Below are 23,802 nucleotides of genomic sequence, written 5' to 3' on the forward strand. Positions count from 1 at the left end.
TGTATTAAGAAGGTTCTACGCAAAACTCAAGCAACTAGAAAATTAGATAGAAATCTTAAAGAACTTATTTGTAGATTTAAGAGAAAAAAAATCAGTAAAGAACTGAATGTTTTAGTTCTAAACTAACTAAGCAAATGGTAAACTTAATGTTAGTTTTGTGGGGGACTTTTAATGAACAAAGAGTGGCCATAAAAGAGTAATAGACTGGGCCTGGTTAAACTTCTCAAAATAAAGAGAACCAATATAAAACCGAAAACCAGCCAGAAGTGTAGATATTATTTTCCGAATTACTAGGAGACTAGTTCTTCTGGCATATGGGAAAAAAATTCCTAGGTAATGTAAAGACAAACCTCCAGCAAAAGAGATAAATTTATAATGGAATTTTTACATAGTGGATCCCTAAAAAACCTACACTTTATTAGGCCCAGGAGAAAAAAAAGGAGAAAAAAAATTGTAAATATGAGAAATAAATTAATATTTACTTTTATAATTACTTTAAAAAACCCTATTATAGGATCCTTAATGCATCTAAATTTTGAGAAAACATGAATAACCAAAGAAAGGTGTATTAAAAAAAACCAGATAGCTTATTCTATGTGAAGAAAAAGCTTATCAAAAACTTCCTTCCCTATGGAAAAGAAGTTACACTCAAGGATTTTCTTGTCTCTAAACTAAGACACAAATTATTTGGAAATACTGGTCTACAATATCTTAAAAAGAAACATAGGAAATCAATCAGAGAAATTGGAGGATATCAAAAGTCAGGTAATGAGGGGTGGCCTCCTGAACAGATAATACAGATATATAATCCATCTAACTGGGCATAAAATGAGGGTTGAAGATATCGGACCCTCAGACCCAAATTTATATGTGAACTTCCATCATAAAACTCTAAGCAGTTGTAAAAATTATAACTAATAAAACAGCCAGAGCCATAGAATTAATAGATAAGTAGCAAAACCAAACCAGAGCTGCAGTATATCAAAATCAATTAGCACTAAACTATTTATTAACAGAAGGAGGGGTCTGCAAAAATTTAACAAATCTATTATCTACAAATTGCTTATAATAGAGATAGAATTTTAGATATAGCCAGAAACATCTGAAAAACAGCCCATGTAACAATCTAAAAATCAGAATCTATAATGAATAAAATATGGTTAGAGGAGTTTTTTAGAATACCATTTTAGAAAAAGTTTGGGTTTGTAATGCTACGTAGAATAACATGTCTAGTTTTTCTCTCATGCTTCTAATCTCATGCTTTATCCAACTAATTAATTATGTGGTTCAAAATATTCAAATAATGACTGTACCCTGTTGCTGCTGCACACGAATTGAGTCACACAGATGCAGCTCCAGGTGTGGTGAAAGGAAGAGAGCAAACTTTATTTCTTCTCTCTGAATTTATAGATTTCTGACCACGACTACGGATTGGATAGTCAAGGTAACACCTTCCAAACTGCACTGGCCGTGAGAGATGTCCATGAAAAGATGTGTGTCATGGGGTGACTTTACCTTTAAGATAGCTTTGAGAGCTAAGGAAGTTGAAGCTGCTGGAGCCTGATGGGATTTTTTTCTCCTGACTAGTTATTAGTCATTTCTGAGAACTGATGGCAGTTTTAACTATTGAGAAGTGAGATCAACTTGTGAACACCACCTTAAGATGTAAGGCCAGGGCTCTCTTTTTTCTTTGGTTTCTGGCTTCTGACAAGGTAACAGGGCTCTGTCTCAGCCTTCTCTTCTGCCCCAGGATGAACAAAGCCACCGGAGGTGGGGGGTGGGGAGAAACGGAGCCGGCTGGCCTGACTTCGTTTGCAGTTTCTGCCGCTGAACTGAAACCTGACACCATAAACATCTACAGCTTTTGCAAGACTTTAACTCTTTTACTTCCTGGATGAGACTTACAGATTACTCCTTTTTCCCAGAGAGAGGGGAAGAGAGAGAAAAAGGGATAATCAACATGAAGAAGGTACCATAAATCCATAAAAGACAGTAAAGAAAAGAGTTAAGTTTTAGATGGGGAAGAGAGAATAAAGAGATGCTTTATAAGCTGAAATATTTTTCTGTTAAAGCTGTGGAGATGGACAATAGTGTCCTGAAAAAAACTCCTTTAATACATGACAGAGTATATTGGGAGGAATGGATTGTTTCAAAGTGGGGATTTTGAGCAAATGATTATGTGGTTGTGGTACTGTGAGATACTGGAACAGAAGGGAGAGAAGTTATAATTGAAGATTTGGAGCCGCTTGAGGCAAAGAGAAAACTTCTGTTCCAGGGAGGCTCACAGAGACAGATGAAGAGAACTTTTGCCTTTGAATAACTCATCCTTAAAAATGACATCCCTAGACTCATTTGACCCATAACACACCTCAGAGTGATGTGAAACGGGAAGAGAGAACTGATGGCAGAATTTCAGGGCAGCTGGCAGCAGAGAAACAAAAAGCTATAAAAGAAATAGTTTTCTTGTGAGAAACTCCATAGATAGCAGAAGAAGACTTCTGTTTCTCTACAAAGACTGATGAACAGACTCTAGCAAGAATTGGGACTGTTTTAACCACCAAAGTTTTTTTGTCTCTATGTTGTCATGTGAACAAGGAAATAGTTGGGTAGTAGGGGAGAAAAGGGTTTTCTGGAGGTTTTATTTTGTTTTTTCTTATTCTTGTAGTTTTGTTTTTCCTTTCTTTGTTCCTTTTAAGTTTTAAGCCTGTTTTGCTCCTGTTCTCATCTATATGTCATAGCTAGAAATAAGTAAATTTTCTAGTAATTTTTTAGTTGCTGCTTTAAAACCACAACAGACACTAAGGTCAGTAAAGAAGGAGTCGAATTCTAGTTAGGATGAGATTGAGGAGATGCCTTGGTCTTGGGCTGAAATTCTCTTTATAAAGGTTACGGTGAAGATATATTTTTGATATATCAGATTTTATTTTTTCCCTGTAATTAATGAAGTGCATAAGGGGATGTAGCATTCATCTGCACCCAATGAGAAAAGGGCACTCGTGCTGGAGCGTGTGGATGCTGAAAAGCTGCCACCCAATTAAAAGCTTGAACAGAGAGCGATGAGAAACATTGCCCCAGGGAGAAAAGCAGTGAAACCTCTGTTCCCAGAGATAAAAGAACATTTGGTTTTTTTATGCTAGAGTTAGACAGAAGAGCTTGGGGTCCTGTGTGATCCCCTTCCCCAGAGGGATGCCCAAACCACCAGCAGATGGTGGCAGGGAGGGGGTGAGCAAGAACAGGGCGAGAAGCAGGCAATGTAGCATTCTGGCTGGAGCAGGGCCGGCCAGCTGTGTCAGCAGAAGCCTGTGACTGGAAGCAGCACTGCCGTCTGGCTCAGCCTGCACCCTTCCGGGGTGCTGCCTGCACTGCAGAAAGAGAAACTAAAGCCACGCTCCAGCTCCCCAAATGCTGAGAAAATGGAAAAGGGAGATGGAGTCTGGAGCTGTGTGGAGAGCCCCGGCAGCCCCGCCTCACCTGCAGCAGCACCAGGAACACCGTGAGGAACTGGCATACCCCCGCCACTACGAAGGCCTCCTCCAGCTCCATCTCCGTCCCCAGCAGGAGTAGAGCCACTTCTGTGTTGCCCCGCCCCGCCAGTAAAGTGCTCATACACGGTGGGCAGAAACAGCCTCTGCACAGCCTGAAGCACCCATTTCTTTACTGTAAAACAGGTGAGCCCAAACAGCTAGGGAGTGAGGAGAGCAGAGTGAGAAGGATCAGCATCAGGCAGTGGGGAAAGCCTTGCCACTGCTCCAGAGAGAAAGGGCTGCCAAGAGAGGAGGTTGGTCCAGGCAGGATGCACAGGTATATGGCCACATCTCTCCATCAAACAGGCACTCCAAAGGGGAGTGTGAGAGACACCCCAGAGAAGAGCAGAACAGCTTGGTAGGTGTTCCATCATTGTTTGAACAAGGGAGCAGTTTTCCTTCTTTCTCATTACCTCGATTTTAAGAGAATCATTGCTTTTCATCAAAATTTAATTTAGACTAGATAATTGCAGGCCTCTACCAAACGTTTGTTTTGCTCAATAGCATTCTCCAAAGGCTAAGAGATTGTCCTGTCAATTCAATGATCACTTTGAACTACTGCTAGTGTGGGGGGGGAGGAACTGGCAAACAGACGAGTGCTGGCACTCCCCTGGGAGAGCTTCGTACTAGGCCAGGCACTTCCCCTCAGAAAGAGAAATGTATCCCTCTGACACCCTTTCCTGTTTTATGTTAAACTGTTGCACCCCATTGGTGCAAAAATTGGAATTTTCATTCCACCCTGCTACTTTGTATCCAAGTTTCCCCCGCCCCTCTCCTTCCCTATATATACTGCGGTTTTTTTTCCAGTTGAAGAGAGCTGCTGTCACTGGCTCCCGTCACTGAGGACCCTGTTATAATAAAGGCCATTTCTCAGTGGAATGTCATACAGCACTCTAGTCTCTCTCTCTGCGTCACTTGCAAGCTGCCGCTGAGCTGAGATCACTTGCCAGGCAAGGGACATGCCTGTGCCCCTGGGCCGTCCTTTTCAGGACAGCTTCTTCAGGGTAGTCGTGGCACCCCCTGCCATTGACCCCATCACAGCAAGTGGCGCCCAACATGGGGCATCCGAAGAGCTCCTGAAGAAGCATCCGCCTTCAGTTTTAACTGCAGAGTGTGCCGCTGTTGGAGCTGCCACCCCCTGAGGAGAACCTCTTGCATTCTAGCAAGAGGCAATCCTAAGGGCTGCGACCGGAACCCTCGCTGACCAATCTGGGGCCAAGAAGACAGAAGACAGAAGAGCCCCTGAGGACCGGCCACCAGGTGACCACCCTCCCACCACCTTTCCATTGGCTCCATTGGCATCAGCAGAAGAAAAGTTGTAAGTTTATACTCTCAAGGGTTTTTTGGGCCTTTCTTATTTCAGTTTGCATTTCGCTGCTGAGTGGGGAGTGAAAAGGATGGGGAATCAGTTTTCTAGACCCAAGCTGAGCCCTCCTGAGAGAGATTTTTACCTCCAAGTTGTGGGCACCCTTAATGCGGGAAATTTTAAGTTTTCAAAAGAGGAGTTGAAGAGATTTATTAATTGGATTTTTAAGCATTTTAAAGTTGATTCTAATTCTGTTTGGTTGGGAGATTTTTGGGACAATGTGGGGAGAAAGTTGTACTCAGTTCAAGCGGGTGGAGATTTTTCAGTTGCTAAGTTTTTTCCTTTGTTTCAAACTATTATTCTTTCATTTGAGAAAGAGGGGAAAAATGTTGAGGGTGTTTTGAGTCCCCATTTAAAACCCCCATCCCCGTTAACCTCTCTGAGTGTCCCTAAACCCTCTTCCCTATCTGAGGGGCAGTTGATGGGGTGGACGTAGCCACCAGGCACAGGGTTGCTTCCGTCTCCCTAAGACCCCCCCACTGCCTCTCTACCCTTGCCAGGATGGTACTGGCCATGCCCTTCTGTGTCTTTCCTCTACCCTCCTCCCTATGCCTACGTACCCAGTTATATCCCCCGTGGTTCATGATAGTGCTAAAGATGGCACTGGCAAGATGGCCAGCCCTGCTATTTTGTCTCCCTCACACTCCAGTTTTCCTGCCCTTGTACCTCAAAATGGCCACTTTCCCGCCTCTACCCCTTCTCTTCCTGCCATGCCCTGCTCCTCCCTTTCCACTGCATCGTTGGGTGTAACCGCGTTGGGCCCCTTCCCATCCACCGGGAAACTCCTCCCCATTGTGGACCCCAGTCATGCCCCTTCCAACCAGAGCTCCACTCCCGATGTCACTCCCACGTCCAGTCCTCCCAACACAAGGACTGGAAGTCGGAATGGCGGCAACCAGAAGGTAGCCATCTTGGCTTCTTCAGATGCTCACAAGCAAGCCAGTACCGGTTGCCGCAAATGGCCATGCGCTGTCATCAAGAACCTCCCCCATCCCCACCAGGAGATGAAAGCAGTGAGTCCTCATATTCAGAATCTGAATGTGAAGACCACTGGGCCAAGGTACAAAGGGAAGCCACGCGGGCAGGAGACTCAGCCCTGTCTAAAACAATATTAGCTTTCCCTGTGGTACATAAAAAGAACAGGGCCGGGGCACTCATAAATGTATGAGAGTCCCTACACTACAGGGATTTACAGGTGCTGTGCAGCCACTGAGGAGCAGGGTCAAGGCTCTCAGTTTTTAAACACCTACTGGAAGCCACCTTCGCAGCCCATGTCATGGTGCCCCATGGCATTAAAAATATTATGAACTGTCATCTCTCCCCGTCAGAATATATGCTGTGGGAAAGGCAGTGGAAGAAACATTTTAAGCAATTGGCAGACGCATCATATATGAAAGATGCCAACAAACCTAATTTAACACTAGAGCAGTTGGCAGGAGAAGGTGACTTCCAGAAACCATGGGAACAAGCCTGAGAACTGCCCGAGGCAGCTCTCCATGATATTGCCAATGCTGCAAAGACATCTCTTCTTGTCACCCCAGGTAACAAGGTGCCAACGCAGTGCTTTACTAACATTAAGCAATGGGCAAGTGAGTATTTTATTAAATACATAGACAAGCTGAAATTGGCCATTGAAAAGCAAATAGAGTGCCCATAGGCACAAAAAGAATTGTTGGTAAAAATAGCAATGGCCAATGCAAACACAGAATGTAAAGCAGTTTTACAGGCCCTCCCACTTGACCCTGAACTGACCATAGACCAAATGGTTGAAGTCTGTGCCAAGCATGTCTCCACTTCTACCGAAAACACAGTAGCCCTTGCGGGTGCTAAAGGGGTGGCAGAAGGGATATCCGGTGCCTATGCAGCTGAAATGATAAAGGACTCAAGCTCAATCCACTGTTTTAACTGCAGCAAGCCTGGACACTTTTTTAAGGATTGCCCTGAGAGATATTTTTTACAACCACCCAACCACCAATGGTTATCCAGACCAAACTGGCATTCAGGAAATTTCAAGCAGAGCGCGGGACAGCCCTGTGCCCTGACATCAAATCAAATGCCGCACCGCTCCATCCCTCCTGCAAAAACTACCATCCCGCCTCCACGGGGACTTAGGTCACAGATCCCCGACCATATGCAGAAGACCCAGCTTGTGGAGCGATTCAAGTGGGAACCTGGAGCCAGTTGGTAACCAGAGTTTCCTTATAGCTTAAGGGTGACTGTGTTTACAAAATCCCCACAGGGAAATGTGGGCCACCAGGTGGTGCCTCAAATATTTTAATACTTGGGAATCCAGCTAACTCTCTGGGACAAATTCATACAATTCCTGAGGTCTAGACTGTGTACCCACAAAATGAAATTTTCATCTTGACATGCACAGATCCACCTGACTACCTACAAAAACAGACTCCAGTGGCACAAGCCTTCTTATTACCATGTGACTGTCGGGAACAGGTTCCCCTCAATCCCACCACCATATGGACTCAGGCTGTGGGCTCCAACAAACCTATCATAGAGTGCAGCCTGTTCTGCAAAGGGGAAAAGATCCAGCGCCCAGGAATGCTGGACACTGGAGCAGATGTTACCATCATTGCCCGCTCCTAGTGGCCAGCCAACTGGGAATCGCAGCCTGGGGCGGGGATGATTTTGGGAATTGGAGGAGTGGCGGTGTCTCTGAGAAGCAGGCACAATGGAATTGTAGAAGGTCCCAAAGTAAAAATGGCAGCCTTCCGGCCATTTGTTGTGAGAGCACCAATCACCCTCTGGGGGAGGGATCTCTTATCCCAATGCGGGCTTCTTTGCACATTCCCAGTAGGGATTTTTAGTGAGGGTCACTGAAGAGCACGCTAAGCCTACCATCCCTCAACTCACCTGGAAACACCACCATCCAGTGTGGGTTGATCAGTGGCCCCTTTCCGAAACCAAACTGCACATACTAGAAGCCCTCGTGGAGGAGCAGCTTGCCAAGGGCCACATCACAGAGACCAACAGCCCTTGGAACTCCCCTGTCTTTGTTTTACACAAACCAGGCAAAGACAGGAGAAGACTCCTCCATGACCTCTGGAAAATCAATGAGGTCATTGAGGATATGGGCCCCTCAGCCCGGTATGCCCTTGCCTTCCATGCTTCCTCAGTACTGGAAGCTTGCAATCATGGACATCAAAGATTGTTTTTTTAACATCCCTCTCCATCCTCGAGATGCCCCCAGGTTTGCATTTTCGGTTCCCTCCCCAAACAAACAGGCACTTCTAAAAAGGTAGCATCACATCGGGCTGGAGGTCTCTATCACTTTGGCCTGCAACAGGACTGGGTCACACCCCAGGAGCAGGATGACCCGAGCTGCGACTAGAGCACTTGCTCAATGGCTTTTTGGCTGTCAGTCTGCACTCTGAGGAGACAAGGACAAGAGGGAGGTCTTTTGCATGGGATAATAAAGCATTTATTGCTCTGGGGAATCTTGGGGGCAAAAGACAGAAAATTGCGAGCATGCAGCAGCTGAAATAGGAAGGTGGTTCAAAGGGAGGGTACAAAGCATCAGCTAATCAGAGATATCCTGGAGAGGGTAAAAGGCAGGGTTCACAAAATCATCATCCTATGTGGAGGTAGCAGGGGAAAGTTGGGTCACATGGACTAATCAAGCGCTGTAGTTTAGGGGGTTTCTGAAGTGGAATTCCAAGCATGCAGTGGGCTTAAGACAGATTGACAGGAGACTCAGGGTAGATTGACAACATGGGGTGGGAGGGTCTCATTTGGACCAAACTATCAACTTGGGTAATAACAGAACATACCATTAACATAAAACACAATGCAAAATCTCCCCGTTTTCTGTTTAAGAAGGAGAGTTTTGGCATTGAGGAATAAATTCTGATCAGGGGAACACATTTCTCCATGAGGATTGCTGTGTGGATACTGCTATAAGATTGACTTCAATATGGTAAACATTAACTAAAAAAATCTGACATATCACTGAGAAAAAGAACAGTCAGGGATAATCTGACAGTCAATTAAGGGATCGGGTTTTCCAGTTCCTTGGTGCCAGTGCCTCCGGAGGGAAGCCACAGTTACATCTTTGGTAGACTGGACTGATCGTGGTACGGGCTTGGGGATGTGTGGTTTGACCCACTTTTGAGGGACCCATCTCAACCCAGAGGGTGTGGATACGCAAGCATATCCCTGACCCCAAGTGATTAACCCAAATGGGCCCTCTACTTTTGCTTTCTCAAGGACTCTTTATTAAAACTGGGGGGTGTTCTCTCAATTTCAGCTGTGTGTTACTGCTGAAATGCTGAACAACAGGCGGGTTACGGTGTTCAAACAAGCAGTTTAGAAAATTTATGGTAAACAGTGCTTTACAGAGCTTAATCTGTGGTGGATCACTGGTGGTATTACTCTGCTGCTGCTCTAGGACTCTCTTGAGCGCCTGATGTGTTTGCTCAATGTTGGCTTGACCTGTGGGGGAGTAAGGGATGCCTGTTTTATGGTTTACTCCCCATTTCTGTAGGAACTCCTGGAAGGCCTTGGAGGTGTATTTGGGACCATTATCTGTTTTAATCTCTTTAGGGATCCCCAACACAGAGAAGGCCTGCACTAAGTGTTTTTGCGCATCTGTGGTCTTCTCTCCTGTATGGGCAGAAGCATAGACTGCTCCAGAGAAAGTATCCACTGAAACATGAACATACCTCAGCCTGCCAAATTGCGGGACATGAGTCACGTCCATCTGCCACATTTCACAGCTGTTGAGGCCTCTTGGATTTACACCGGCACTCAAGGTTGGTACTGCGTCCCTTTGGCAACTGGGACATGTAGCTACGATGGCTTTGGCCTGGTCCCGCTTCAGATGGAATTGGCATACCAGACCAGGCACATTTTGATGGAATTGTTGATGGCTCAGATTTGCCTGCTGAAAGATGTCTGGCAGGTTGCCCATCTCAGCCAGGGTAGCCAGGGTGTCTGCTCTTTTGTTCCCCTCTGCAATGAAACCTGGCAGGCCAGTATGTGACCTCACATGCATCACATAGAAAAGTTGCTCTCAGTGGCAAACAAGATAAACTAATTTTGAGAGTAACTTAAAGAGGTTAGGATTAGAGACCTCCTTTAAAACAGTATTTTCTAGATACTACCCCTGCAACATCGGCCGAATCAGTGACTAGATTAAAAGGTTCAGAAAACCTGTCAAAGGCTCAGATGACTGCATCTAACTCAATAATTTGAGGGGAGCCCTCAATCTCTTTAACATCTGTCTCCCATTTCTGAGTCTGAGGATCCTTTCAGGTCATCACTGACTTGTGGGATGCTCCAGATGCATCTGTGAAAACTGTCACAGCATTGAGTGGCCTCCAACTAATTTAAATGCTGAATTAAATAATTTATGTCCAGGATTATGAATTGAAATTTGTCCTGGGTAGCTATCTGGAGCAAATTGGAGTGTGTCATTTTCCCTAAGTAACTGCTCCAGAACCACTTTTGTTAACTTACCTGATGTTGGGGTAAGTGGTAGATGGAAGCATGTGAAGTCACACTCTGCCAGTTCTTGCATTCTTGCCCTGGCCTTCTGGATCAATTGAGCTACTAACTCTTGTGGCCTGGTGATACTTTTGGACTGCTGGTGACTGAGGAATGCCCATTCTATGATCAAGAGTGGATCCCTCTGGCCCTGATCGCACTGAAAAATCAGGCCATGGAGGTGTGGCAGTCTTCCCAAAACAATAAACTTGAATGGCAAGTCTGACAGGCAGCGATGAGCATGTTTTGTTGCCATCACCTCTTGAGCTTTCTCCAGAGACAGCTTGGCCTCTTGGGTCAGGACCCTAGGAGAACTCAGCTCCTCTCCCCCTTTCAATAAATTGAAAAGGAGGGCTAGGTCTTCTGTTGTTAATCCCAGCCAGGGTCTGACCCAAGTTAGGACCCACACAGCTGGTGGAGATCAGCTAAGGTTTTTGGGTTGTTTCTGATCATCAGTTTTTGAGGAGTAATGGTCCTCTTGCTAATTTGGAGCCTCAGATACCTCCAAGGGGGCAGCTGTTGAACTTTGTCCTTTTGGAGTTCAAATCCTGCAGCAATCAAAACATTGACAACTAGGTCAAGTGCACACTGTAGTCCATCATCATCGGGGACACACTTGAGCACATCATCCATATAGTGCAGGATGATGGTTTCTCTTGCTTTGGCACGCACTGGGGACAGCAATGAAGCAATGTACTACTGGCATATACTGGGACTGCTTTTCATGCCTTGCGGCAAGGTTTGCCAATGGTAGCACTTCACTGGCATTTCTCGATTGATGGAGGGAACTGACAAGGCAAACCGTGGATCATCAGCAGGGTCAAGAGGAATCTGGAAGAAACAGTCTTTTATATCAACAACTGCCAAATTCCAATTTTGGGGGAGCATCGATGGGGAGGGCATTCCTGGTTGAAGAGACCCCATGTTTTCAATGACTTTGTTAATTTCTCTACGGTCCTGGATGAGTTGCCACTTGTTTTTTCCCGGCTTCCTGATAACGAAAACCAGGGAATTCCAAGGGCTGGTGGTTGGCACAATGTTGCCTTTTGCTAACTGCTCTTCTACCAATTCATTGAGCGCCTTCAATTTTTGTTTATTCAGCAGCCACTGATCTACCCATATTGGGTGTTGTTTCCCAGTTCAGCTTCTGGGCAGGGCACTCATCAGCGGCCACTATGAAAAATCCTGTAGTTTTTGGGATTTCGATTTTTACTCTCCATTGGGACACAGTGTCTCTCCCCCACAGGGGAATTTTATAGTCCAAAACGAATGGGCGTAAGCTGGCCAATTGCCCAGCCAGCCCTTTAATTTGGACGATGCTCTTAGATTGTTTGGCTAATTGGGCACCCCCAATGCCCTGTACTTTACCTATTACGGGTTCCAATTCCCAATGTGATGGCCATCTGGTGGTTGGGATGGTTGTCACATCTGCCCGTGTCCAACACTCCAAGGTGAAGGTAATCTTCACCTCGCCAGAGTCCACACCCCATCCAAGGCTTGTCTTCTCCAATGACTTCTGCCCAGTAGACACCTGGTGAAGAATTATCTACTGGCATTTCATTTGGCATCAGAATTGCCTGGGCGATGATTTGGCCTTGTGGCATAAAGAAGGGTGGGTGGACACAACGTGCCATGAGAATCAGTGCCTCTGGCTCTGATGTTATGATTGCCGGAGAGATTTCAATCTCTTGGTGTGTGCTTGGTGTCCCTGATAACGACATACTCACAGTCTAGTCCAGCAAATAAGTCCTTGTCAAGTGGGTCAACTGACACAACCTACCATTCATCTGTATTAAAGAATGTACTTTGTGTCACGACTAGTTTAAAGGGAGCTTGTGTCTTCCAAACCTTCTCTGGGTCCCCATTCTGACCTGCTTCATTTTTGTCTACATGCAAAGCAGGCCCACGCTTCCCATCTAGTTTTTTGGAAGTGGTTGTCCCCCTCCCCCCTGAGAACTTATTGGTTTATTTTGCAGAAGCTGCCTCTTTGGGCAAACATTTGCTATGTGTCCCTCCTGCCCACAGTTAAAACACTGATAAGGCTGTTGGTGTATTTTTGGAATAGCAGCAGCAGCTGTTTTCTCCATTCTGTCTCATTTTCTTGAGGCTCTGGGATGATGGCTCTCTTTGTGCAGGTTTTGATGATCAAATCGAGGGTCGATGGTGGCTCAAAGGGTAGAGCCAGGATGATCTTCTTACAGATGTCATTAGCATTTGCTTGGGCCACTTCCATTATTATCTGTTCCTGTAGTTGCCAACTCTCAACCTGCCTCTCTACTTTGACTCGGAGCTTTTCAACAAAATCTATAAAAGCCTCAAAGGGAAACTGTTTAATATTCACATAACTTTGCTTACGTTCTTTGGTGGGCATAAGGATAAAGACCTTCTCTGCAGCTCTCTTTACCTGTTCCAACACAGGCTGCAGTATTTTTTTAGCCTGAGTTCTAGCTTGCCCCCTTCACCACACAAGCGGTCCATTGAGATATTGTTGTTGTCTGCATCAATGGCACAGTCAAGGCTTTGCAAGAGCTCAGGAAGGAGTTCTCGTAATAATCTCCGTGTCCTCTCCCACAACAGATATTCTGTTTGGATTAGGAGACATGCAAACAAATCCCTGATATCGTCAGGAACTAGTGTGTTTGAGGAAAACGTGGCCTTTAAAAGACCTTTAAAATATTCACTTTTTCTCCCAAACTCCTTCTGAGCCTTGCAAAGCTCCTCTTTATGCTGATAATCAAAAGATTGCCACTTAGGGGTTCCTCTTGTTCGGGTATAGGTAAACAGGTGTAGCGAATGGGATGTTCCAGGTTTTGCATTTTGGGCTCATGGCTTCCAGTTCCCATGCCATCATGGGAATTTGAAGCTGGAAGAGGATGAGAGCTGCCAGAGAAGGAGGAGGGAGCAGGGGTGGGAGAGCAATTGGAATGGGAGCTGCTGTTCCCAGGTCACATCATGGGAACAGATGATGTCATGGGAATGAGAGGCGGAGCCAGTGGAAAGGAAAAGAGGTTGTCTGGGGAAGGGGCTGAGTTTGGGGAGAGGGGAGGAAAAGGAGGGGCATGGGTAGGGGTGGGGTCAGGGGATAGGAAGGGGTTGGAAAGAACAGAGTGAAAGGCATTCTGGGAAGAAGAAGCACAAGGTGGGGGCCGAGCCATGTGGCTTCCACCATCTTGTGTCTCTTGAGAGTCATTCTGAGGGGCAGGAGAGGACTCAGGGAAAACTTGGGAATTTCCTTTGTGGGCATTCACTTGAACTGGAGGATTGAACTTGAACTGGGGAAGAGCGGTTTAGGAAAGGGTCCTTGACAGCATGGCCATTGCTCTCAAGGCAAGGGTACTGAGAAGTCGGTGGGAGGCCAGGGAGTTGGTAGCTCTCCTGCGCTTCATCGCAGTTTGCCTGGCACAGACTTCCCGATGCAAGGGGCAAGGATTTTGGATCAGGGGACGAGGGAGCTGAGGGGGTTAGTTTGAGCCTTTCCTCTACTTTCTTTTCTTCAACTATCACTGATCGAATTAGCACAAACAATGAAAAGAATTTAGCAACCGATGTATCTCCTTTATTTGTCAAGGCTGTTAATTTGCTTCCAGCTATATCCCAGAAGGGGATGCTTGGTATTTCCTCTGGGGATACCCTTGGAAAGTGGAGGAAAAGCCATTGAACAAACTTTTTTAACAACCCTTTTGAAAACTTTCCTTTTCCACCCTCCAGGGTACTCAAAATTTGAAAATAGATTCCTCTCTACTGTGCTGACAATTTCACACCCATTTTCCTTGATGTTAAGCTGCCGGCACAGCAAAAATACACCCTCCTCTGCAGCAAAAGAAACAACAAACTCAAGATAAAAGATCCAGGGCCAGTCTCAGGGACAGGGTGCTTTCCGCAGGCAACTATCATGGCCTGTAGGTTCGTCGCCGCCCCCTCCACCACTCCCGGGGAGCACAGCACCCTTCCCACAATTTGTGAGCACCCTCAGCCTAACTTGGGGTATACTCATCCTCCTTTGGTCCACTGGACAGGGGCTGCAGGGAAGTCCTCCTCAGGGTAGTGGTCCTCTGGATGCTAGACGGTTATCACTTCCACCCCACAAGAGCCACTGGAGAAAAACCAGTCTGCTGCGCTCAGAGGCAGCTGATGGCCAGAACTTCTTGGATAAAATCCACAGTTCATCCGTGGGATCTGTTCACAGGGCCCCACATTGGGCGCCAGCTATCACATCAGGCTGGAGGTCTCTATCACTTTGGCCTGCAACAGGACTGGGTCACACCCCAGGAGCAGGATGACCCGAGCTGCGACTAGAGCACTTGCTCAATGGCTTTTTGGCTGTCAGTCTGCACTCTGAGGAGACAAGGACAAGAGGGAGGTCTTTTGCATGGGATAATAAAGCATTTATTGCTCTGGGGAATCTTGGGGGCAAAAGACAGAAAATTGCGAGCATGCAGCAGCTGAAATAGGAAGGTGGTTCAAAGGGAGGGTACAAAGCATCAGCTAATCAGAGATATCCTGGAGAGGGTAAAAGGCAGGGTTCACAAAATCATCATCCTATGTGGAGGTAGCAGGGGAAAGTTGGGTCACATGGACTAATCAAGCGCTGTAGTTTAGGGGGTTTCTGAAGTGGAATTCCAAGCATGCGGTGGGCTTAAGACAGATTGACAGGAGACTCAGGGTAGATTGACAGCATAGGGTGGGAGGGTCTCATTTGGACCAAACTATCAACTTGGGTAATAACAGAACATACCATTAACAAGAAACACACTGCAACACAATACACTAGCCAACAGCAGTTTTACTTAAGCTGCGTGAACCCTGAAAGAACACTATAAGAACGTACTGACTTATGCAATAAATGAAGTTCACTTTTACCTCTATGAGGACTCTGTGAATATTCCAAGTGGTTTTCCTTTAGTAAGGTAGGATGACTTTCCCTCAATATTCTTAGTTCAGGAGAACTAAAATTAGTAGAAATAATTGTCTGGAGTGGTGCAGCTCCCTGAGGAAGCAGTGTGTGCCATGCAACATAGTGAGTGTGGTACACAGGAAGAGCTAAGTGAGGGTCAAATTACTCCTTACCTTTGAACTGTTACAGCCTGGAAAAAACAAACTTTCTAAATAATTTCTAAGCTTCCCTGTGAAAAACAAGTTTCGCTATTTAAAGTTTTTTTTTAATAAGTTTAATGAGAGATAAAAGGGACAATATCCAGGCTGGGGTGTTCGGCAATATGCCAAAAACACACAATTTGCTTAAGGCAATGTTCTTATATACTGTTACATTACACGAGTTACATGCATATTCAGGAGAGTTTATACATTATTCAAACATTCCTGTGAGTTTAGATGTTCCTGGAATTTCTTTTGCTTGGTTTTAACCTTTGACTTGTCTTCATGCCATCCTGTAGATTAAATCAATATATTTTATTTCTTCTTGTGGTTCCATCCTGTTGTTTTTATACTACCTGCTAACAAAGAGTCAGTAAATTCTTCTTGGTGTTCTGGTTTTTGTCACTGTTCTCTTATCATTCAGATAGGATAATCCACCAATGTGAGAATCCACCTAATTATCTTACACCATTCTCTGAGTGGTGCATTTTAATATCACAGTCTCTATTTTAATATTATGCTATGGCTTAAGCTATATTTATCACACTACTGTTTATATAAGCTATATGGTGCATACATAAACTCACCGGTTATACTATACCAAAAAGCAGTTAAAAGAAAATTGTACCATATCAAAATATTTGTGATTAATAATATGCAAAAGCTAATACATAAATGCAAAAGCCAATACTATATTGTCATTTATAACTTTCCTTATCCATGTAGTCACTGTACATTAGCAGACAATAGTGAAATCTTTTGTTTTGAACTCCTCGTAGTCTCTGCTCCAGCTTGCTTTCATGATTCCTATCCTAATGCAAACAGAGCAATCTGTTGCTGAAATTTGGCAAAGGCAGGCAGATATAAGACAGGCTCCCATTCTGTCCCCTGAGTACATCTACATAAAGGAAGAAAATAATTTTGGAAGTCTATTGCTTTTACAATACATATTAGATTTCCCCTCCTATTCCACCATTTGTTTTCCCATACTAGTGAGGAAAATACATAATGCCTCAGAACTTAAAAAGCCCCCAAAAACAAAAAACAAAACAACTACAACAAAACCCCCACAAAAGACCTGTCACCATTGCTGCTGCTGAATAATTAACATTTTAACCTAAGATGTATGTACCAGCATTAGTTTTGAATTTTCAGATTATTCCCCGATTGGATCTTACCAGCATCAGGTAGACAGCTTTTAGTCCACTTTCCCACTACCTGCTAAACATTAGTTGAAGAAATAAAGGAAAAAAGTCAGCATTACTTCCAGTCATCCACAATTTCTTGGCAAGGTGCTTTTACTGCATGAACTTTTCTGACATCAGAAACTGAATCATGGCAAGGTCCCTTAAGAGTCAGTCTGTGCTTCTGGGATGGATTTTCATAATGCTTAAAAACGATTTATTGCTACTGTCTTTTAAATCTTTCTCCTCAATGAACCATATAAAAAAACTATTTTATTGAGGCTTGAAAACAAGCCTTGAGGAAGCCTTGCAAATAAGGCCTAGAAAATGTGGTTACTGAGGTTTTTACTTGAGTTTTGGTAGGGGTGTTAACAGATGACTTGAAGGGAGGTTTGAAAAAGGAAAGGGCCAAATTCACCTATGCATGTCCTCCTCTGGACTACCAGAAGAACCCTGACTAGGGAATACAGAACAAAATCAGTTTTATGTCCAGCAGTTGGGACATTGAACATCTCAATTTTAATTTACTCTGAACCAAGCACTTAATCAAACCAGGTGACACTATAGTATGTTCAAGTTGCCTCTGGCAGGGTACATTTCATTTCAGCCTAAATCAGCTTCAAACTTGGTGGCAGAAAATCAAGAGTAGCTTAGTCATAATTCAACAAGTTTTAAAAGTTTCTCCAAACTTCAGATAGATTGTTTTTGTGTTTGAACCATTATAATAAGTAACAGAATACAGATTACATAGTGACTGGGTTTATAATAGTAATTCAGATAATAAAATATCCACTGCATTTTGCTCAAAGCAGTATTTATTAAAGACAGCATCAAGATAAGTCAATGCATAATGAAGTTTCCATCCTACAAATATGTAAACAAGTTGACAGCAAGTTATTACTATAATATAAAAATTAAAGCTTATATTGCATTTTTTTTAAAGCTACTGCCTTCAGTCCAAATGTATATTCTGTGGTTTGTAGCATTTAACAGTATAAGTTCTTGAAAAATGTTAAAGTATTGCCTTTGCACATACATTTTTGTAGAAAAAATACCTTAAAATACCAACTTCCCATTAATAAAAGCAACACCAAAAGTAAAACACATTTTTGTCATGAACAGTACATTGAATGCGTCCATAACTTTCTCCACCATTCTCTTTTACTAAGTTATCTTCTATTTTAAAATTCATTATATTTTGCAAAATGTATGTTGGATATTATTTGGTTAGTTTCACATACCAAAGGAATTAGCAATATTGGCAATTACATTGTAATCAAAGTCTTATTCAAAGCTTATTTGCAGCTCAGGCCACCAATTTAATCCTCATCTCAGACTGGGTATTTTAGAAGTACAGTAGGCTCTTGCTAAGAAAGCTGTCAGTTCAGATATATTTTGGAAAGGCTTCAAACCTTTATATGATTTAAATGGAAATACATATTCTCCTTTAAAACACTTTCAAACCCCAAGTCTTTGTTTAACTACACCAGCGGTCCTGTTGGTGGCAGTCAGTCAGTTCTCAGGAAACACTTTTTTCAGAAGATTAGATAATTTGACATGAACTACATTTTACATTCCAAATCCACAATGAATATTAAACATCAATTTTTAACATTTTTTTCAAGAAGTTTCCTGCAAGAGCTAGACAGATGACTTCTGCAGTTGCTAAGGCAAGAAAAGTTTGAAAATTTCCTGTAACTAAAGTTAAAAGATTGTAATATTTCAAAACCAAACTAAACTAAATTCAGTAAGGAGAACTATATATCACTGGGATGAAAGCTAATCATGCCATTGTGTGCATTGTTAGCATCAGCTAACAATGAACAGTAAGAAGAAAAAAATTAAGATAATCCAGTGAACAAGTTTGAGGATGAATTCAAAGATCAAAATCAGTCTGAGATATGAAAAGAAAATATTTTTATAGTTGGCTATTAGAATGAAGACAACAGCTAGGAAAACACTGAAGATTTGATCATGTAAGATCTGAAAGAACAGAAGTACATTTTTATGCAAACAGTAATGAATATTAATAACACTGCCAGCTTTCCTAATTCCATGCAAGTTCCTGAAAGAGGAGTATTTATTTAGTCTTTATCACTACTGAGCTGGCAAGTTAAGTGTGCCAGAAGTTACAGCCTCAGGTACATAGACACATAGAGCAACTTCCTGACAAGAGTGTGGTAGAGCCTAAAATACTTCAATGATCTCTAGTCCTAGAGATGGGGTAAAAACACAACTCCCAAAGCAGGATCTACACAAACTTGTAACAGGAACTGTAATTCTGAAAAAATGGTTTACCCTACTCCTTCATGCAGGATTATGACTTGTAGAAAGAGGATCTTTTTTTGCCATGCTTGCTGGTAAAACAAGCATGATTAGTTACAGAAAAATGTGTCAGCAAATGCTCAACTATACAGTAAGAGTGTCCATCTCAGGCCCTGGTTAGTCTACTATTCAGAGACTGGTGAGATGCAAATACAAGAGCTCTAGGTTCCTTAATGTCTTATGTACCTTAACATACAGACAAGCCTCAGGGAAACAGATGAGAAGCACAAACACTCCTGGGGCAGACGGCCCACACTCCCAGGGAGGTTGTTTTTTTGATCACTCCTTGCCTACAGCTCCTTAGAAAAGCTGGGTAACTAGGTACAGTTCTGTTTAGAGAATGGGAGTTTTGCACTGTACTCATTTGGGAGACAGCAGCCTTCCTGTCTTCTGGTATCAAACTGTGTTTCTGAGTTAAGTATTACAAACTTGATCCTTTTAATCACACATGGCCTGCTGGGACTTCTCACTAAAGCACCGAGGTTCCTCAGAGATGCTCTAAGTGCTGTTGCATTTGAGCACAGCTTTGCACATGGCTTGCAGACATTTCCTACAGCTAGAGAGGAACAACACTAACAGCAGATGATTGTCAATACCTGGGGGAAGGTCTGAGGATTGAAGTCAGAGATCCAAGGATATGAGGAATCCATGCTACGTTCTCTTTGAGGCAAGTAACAAGGTCTGTCCCAAAGATACATAATAAAGTACTATCTGCAAGAAGTGGGTTGTTTCTCCCTAAAGCCACAGTAGAAATATAGCCACACAGAAAATTAGAATCAGTCTAATTCTCAGAACTGCAGAAAACAGTATCAAAGGTGACCTAAAAAAGTAATTTTGACAAATCACTGCATTGAAAGACATTTCAAAATTAATCTCTGTGTAGATATGCCATGGGATTCCAGGTTATAAAATGACTGACTAAATCAACTAGACCTTTAGAAGGAGCTATTTATATGCAAATATTTTAGTAATAACTTTAGCAATAAAAAAAAGTACTACACAGACCATCTTAGAATCCACATATAGTATGAAATATACACTCATACATGTTCTAAAGTACATATATATATTAATATATTTTTTCTTAAAGCAATGTAGAGCAAAACTAAACCAGGGCCTGACTAACCTATCATATATGACTTTATGGCAGCATGACTTGAACACACAGCTCATGGGCTGATAAGATCCCTGAGGTGCATCACTGGAATTGCTACAAGTTTTACTTACCACAATTTTAACCAAAAACTGACTTGAATCATGTTATATCTCTTTAGATGGAGGAAGACAGACATAAACAAAACAACCCACAAACAAAAAAAAAGCCCCAAAACCACACAGACAAAACCTACACAGCCCAGTAATACATAGAAAGGCACCTGATAATATCATTAGTAGCAGATATCTACAGCATCCTAAGTGTACTTAAGGAATCAAGATGAATTTTAAAAATATCATGAAATACAAGAATTGCTGGCATTCAAAATGTAACTCTAGCCTATGTAGCAAGTCACTAAAATGACGTGCAGTTGTAAATCATTAAGAGTGTGCAAAACTATACAGTTTTGCATAAAGTGCTGTATGTACCCCAGTTTGCTAAGCTTGGCAATATGACACAAAATGATGAAGTTAAGGATGTATCCTACCTACCTCACCTTTCCTTTTCCTTTCCCACCATCACCCACTGTCCTTTAAACTGTACATTTAAAAATTACACAAAGGCCTTTTCAGGAATTGTAGTTCAGAAAAATATTTCAAGTATATTTATCTTTCAGTGTAAACTTGGGGACACTATGGTTCAGTTTTCACAAGCTCTACATACTTACAGCTTCTCTTACTTCAATTTGATTTGCAATTATTTCAATCTGTTCAATACCTCTGGCAAAGGAGTATTTCCTATTACTTATTTAACTCCTATTTAAGGAGTGCTGAAATCCATACTGTAACTTGTCCAGATTTAAATCTAAACATGACACAATTATAGAAAAACAGAGTAATAGTTTATCTGATCACTTGGGCTCACAAAACCAAGTCCTACCGTATCTGTTCATACAGACTCATTCTAGGCATTGTACACAGATCTTTAACACTTGAATTCAAGTTACTATAGTACAGCAGTTTCTCTTGCAGGAACTGTGCAGTACACTTAAAAGTATACAACAGGTCTCTTCTTCACTCTGTATTTTAGTGATCCATATCGTATCTGAGGGGAAAAACAAAATTATAATGAAGTACTGAGTCACATGAAACTGAAATATGATTCACCTCCCCACTAATCCTATTTAGCAAATGTCTTCCAATGTGCTTTGGACACCCAGTTTCACTAAGAGAATCTACCTATGACTGAATAAGATAAAGTTTCAACAGAATTAGGCAAGAAGAGTAAGTATCAATTGTTTTCCTGGAATGACCCAAAAACTTTCTTATGAGACTTCACAGAGATTTATACTGGAGTATCTTTAAATTTTGTGATGCATGCACTAGGATGCTAACTAGGATCTTCTCTTTGTAGATCACAAAGAGTCAGACCGTTTGTCTATGGCAACTAAAAAATTCTGAATATTCTTTATCTATTAAACAGTAGATGTTTAAGTGTGCACAACACACAGATAATATTATTGTTATCCATACCCCTTTCAAGGTGAACACTTCCTGAAATTAGGCTCGGTGGTGCCAAAATTAGCATTTCAAACACAAGAGTCTGCTTCGTCTCCTCTCTCTTGCTCCTTGCTTCATTAATTTCATACATATATTTCCCCTAAACACTCCAAACTACAAAAGCTCCAAACTTAGATATTGTTGTCACATGCTTTCTTCCCCATTTAGCACTCTGGAACCCAGTTATTGTTGACAACTTCTCCAACATTAAAAATAAAAATAAATTTCTGCACTATGAATAATGCCAATATACACTGAAAGAACAAACTCAATTAACCAGGATTATACTTGCCTCTTTACGGCCTTTAATAGTTTTCACAGATTTCATACTCTGAGTTCTGCGAAGGCCTCTCTGAGCAAACATTTCATCCTCTGAATGTGTCCCCTCCATCTCTTCATCTGTTTTATCATCTCCAGGATTTTTTTCCAGGGAGGTTTTGTAACCTTTGAAAAAAAATATTTAAAAAATAGTAGCTGTAACTTTTTGACTTCTAAGAAAGCAGTGATTTTCATCTTTAACACACATGATTTATGCTTTTAGATGATGTGCTTATTTCAAAACAGAAACATCTACTTTGCCACGAGTTTGGTACTTCTAATCCTGCCACTTGGTTCCACAGGTATGTAATGCAGTGCTTCTTCAGTTGTCAAGACTGAAATCACAAGTTTGCTGACATCTTCTGCTTTACACTGAACTGCAAAAACTAGTGATCGTCTAAAGAAGTACTTAAGATTTTAGGACACAATCCACATGAGAAGGAGGTTACACTTATAATAAACCTTTAAAGATCCCTCCCAGTACAAACCATTTGATGACTCGCATTCATAGGATCTTTCTTCATACACTCATCCTCCTGCATTTTTAATACCAAAGCTCCTTTCATTTCGGTAACACACCAAAGTACTGTTAAGAGTTGTTAACATACTACAAAACCAGGACCAAGATTATTACCTAAGACTCTCACTAGAGGGCACTAACTGCTTAAAAATACACTCCAAAAGCTCCTTGGGGTCCCACAGCCCCAAATCTCTACCACAGACCTATCGCAAAGCTACCAAATCCAGTCTGATTCCTTCCTCCACCAAATACTCCTTTTATCCCAGAATCCACTGGCTGTAACACTCAGAAACACCTTTTAGACTCTAAACCAAATTTTATCAATGACCTGTGTACATTTCATCTTAAGCCAATATTTTATTTAGGCTTATCTAATTTTTTTCATCAATTTTTTTCCCTAGAAATTAGAATCACATCATCCATTCCACAGCTACTTGAGACAAACATTCGGTCATTCTCTTCTGCCATTTTAGAGGCAACATGTCTCTGCTTCCAGTACCGTTTCAATTAATCTTTTTCAATACAGAAGATTTGAATCACATCTCTTTCTCTGTTTCAGAGTAGCAGTGTTTGCAGTGACACCAATACTTTTTTATCTGCATTTGTAATACCTGATGCATCGGCATCCCATCTGCCTTTTTCACAGCAAGAGCACTGCCAGCTCAGCATCATCCTACGATCCACATCCTACAACTAGGCCTTTTAAATCAATTTGCACAGAACTCCTGGCCCAGACGAAAAATAAGATCCAGCTCAGCACAACAGAATATTGTAAATCTATGTGTACTTTCGATCTTTTTTAAGTTCCTAATGCTGAAGAAAATTCAAAGAAAACATGAGGGGTGTATGCTAGATGAGACCAGGACCAGAACCAATTAAGTTCAACTAGCTGTAAGAAAGCTTTTTGACATTTGAGATTGAATCTCACAATCAATGATTATATAGTATAAACTGAAGAATTTTTTTTAAAAAATTAGAGCATTTTTAAGCTATTTCAGATAGGTAAGTAATGCTCTCTTACTGAGGAACAGATCCTGCACAACAGCTGCAGTGACATCATCTCTAGTGCAGCTCTTCGTGAATTCTTGGCTTTCTCTCCAGCCAGAAGCTCCAGTTCACACTGCCCTGCACAGGATACCTTCTGGAAACTCCAATTCAGATTAGGTCCCCTCAGCTGGTCACCTATTCCTTAGAATAGGCTAGCACACTATACATGAAATTCCTTGGACCCCACAAATGCTATCCCTCCCCAAAATGGAGGGATGAGAAGGAATGACAGTCTTAGGTGAAAAGAAATAGCCCAGACCCACTTCTTTT

General features: G+C 42.4%; 1 protein-coding gene across 2 annotated transcripts in view; it reads right to left on the reverse strand.

Moving 5' to 3' along the window:
* Positions 1 to 15,594: 15,594 nt before the first annotated feature.
* REEP3 (receptor accessory protein 3) overlaps positions 15,595 to 23,802 on the reverse strand; it is a 51,680-nt gene continuing 43,472 nt past the window's right edge. For both annotated transcript variants that reach the window (XM_005532995.3, XM_088059871.1), the window contains 2 exons: positions 21,940 to 22,091; positions 15,595 to 21,192 (listed from right to left, as the gene is read on the reverse strand). In XM_005532995.3, coding sequence (XP_005533052.2) covers positions 21,136 to 21,192; positions 21,940 to 22,091 — 209 coding nt within the window. In that variant the 3' untranslated portion in view covers positions 15,595 to 21,135. The remainder of the gene's footprint in view (positions 21,193 to 21,939; positions 22,092 to 23,802) is intronic.

The sequence above is a fragment of the Pseudopodoces humilis genome, chromosome 9 (assembly GCF_049639895.1).
Source record: "Pseudopodoces humilis isolate 2021_Gansu_Grassland_sample_001 chromosome 9, ASM4963989v1, whole genome shotgun sequence".
Lineage (NCBI taxonomy): Eukaryota > Metazoa > Chordata > Aves > Passeriformes > Paridae > Pseudopodoces > Pseudopodoces humilis.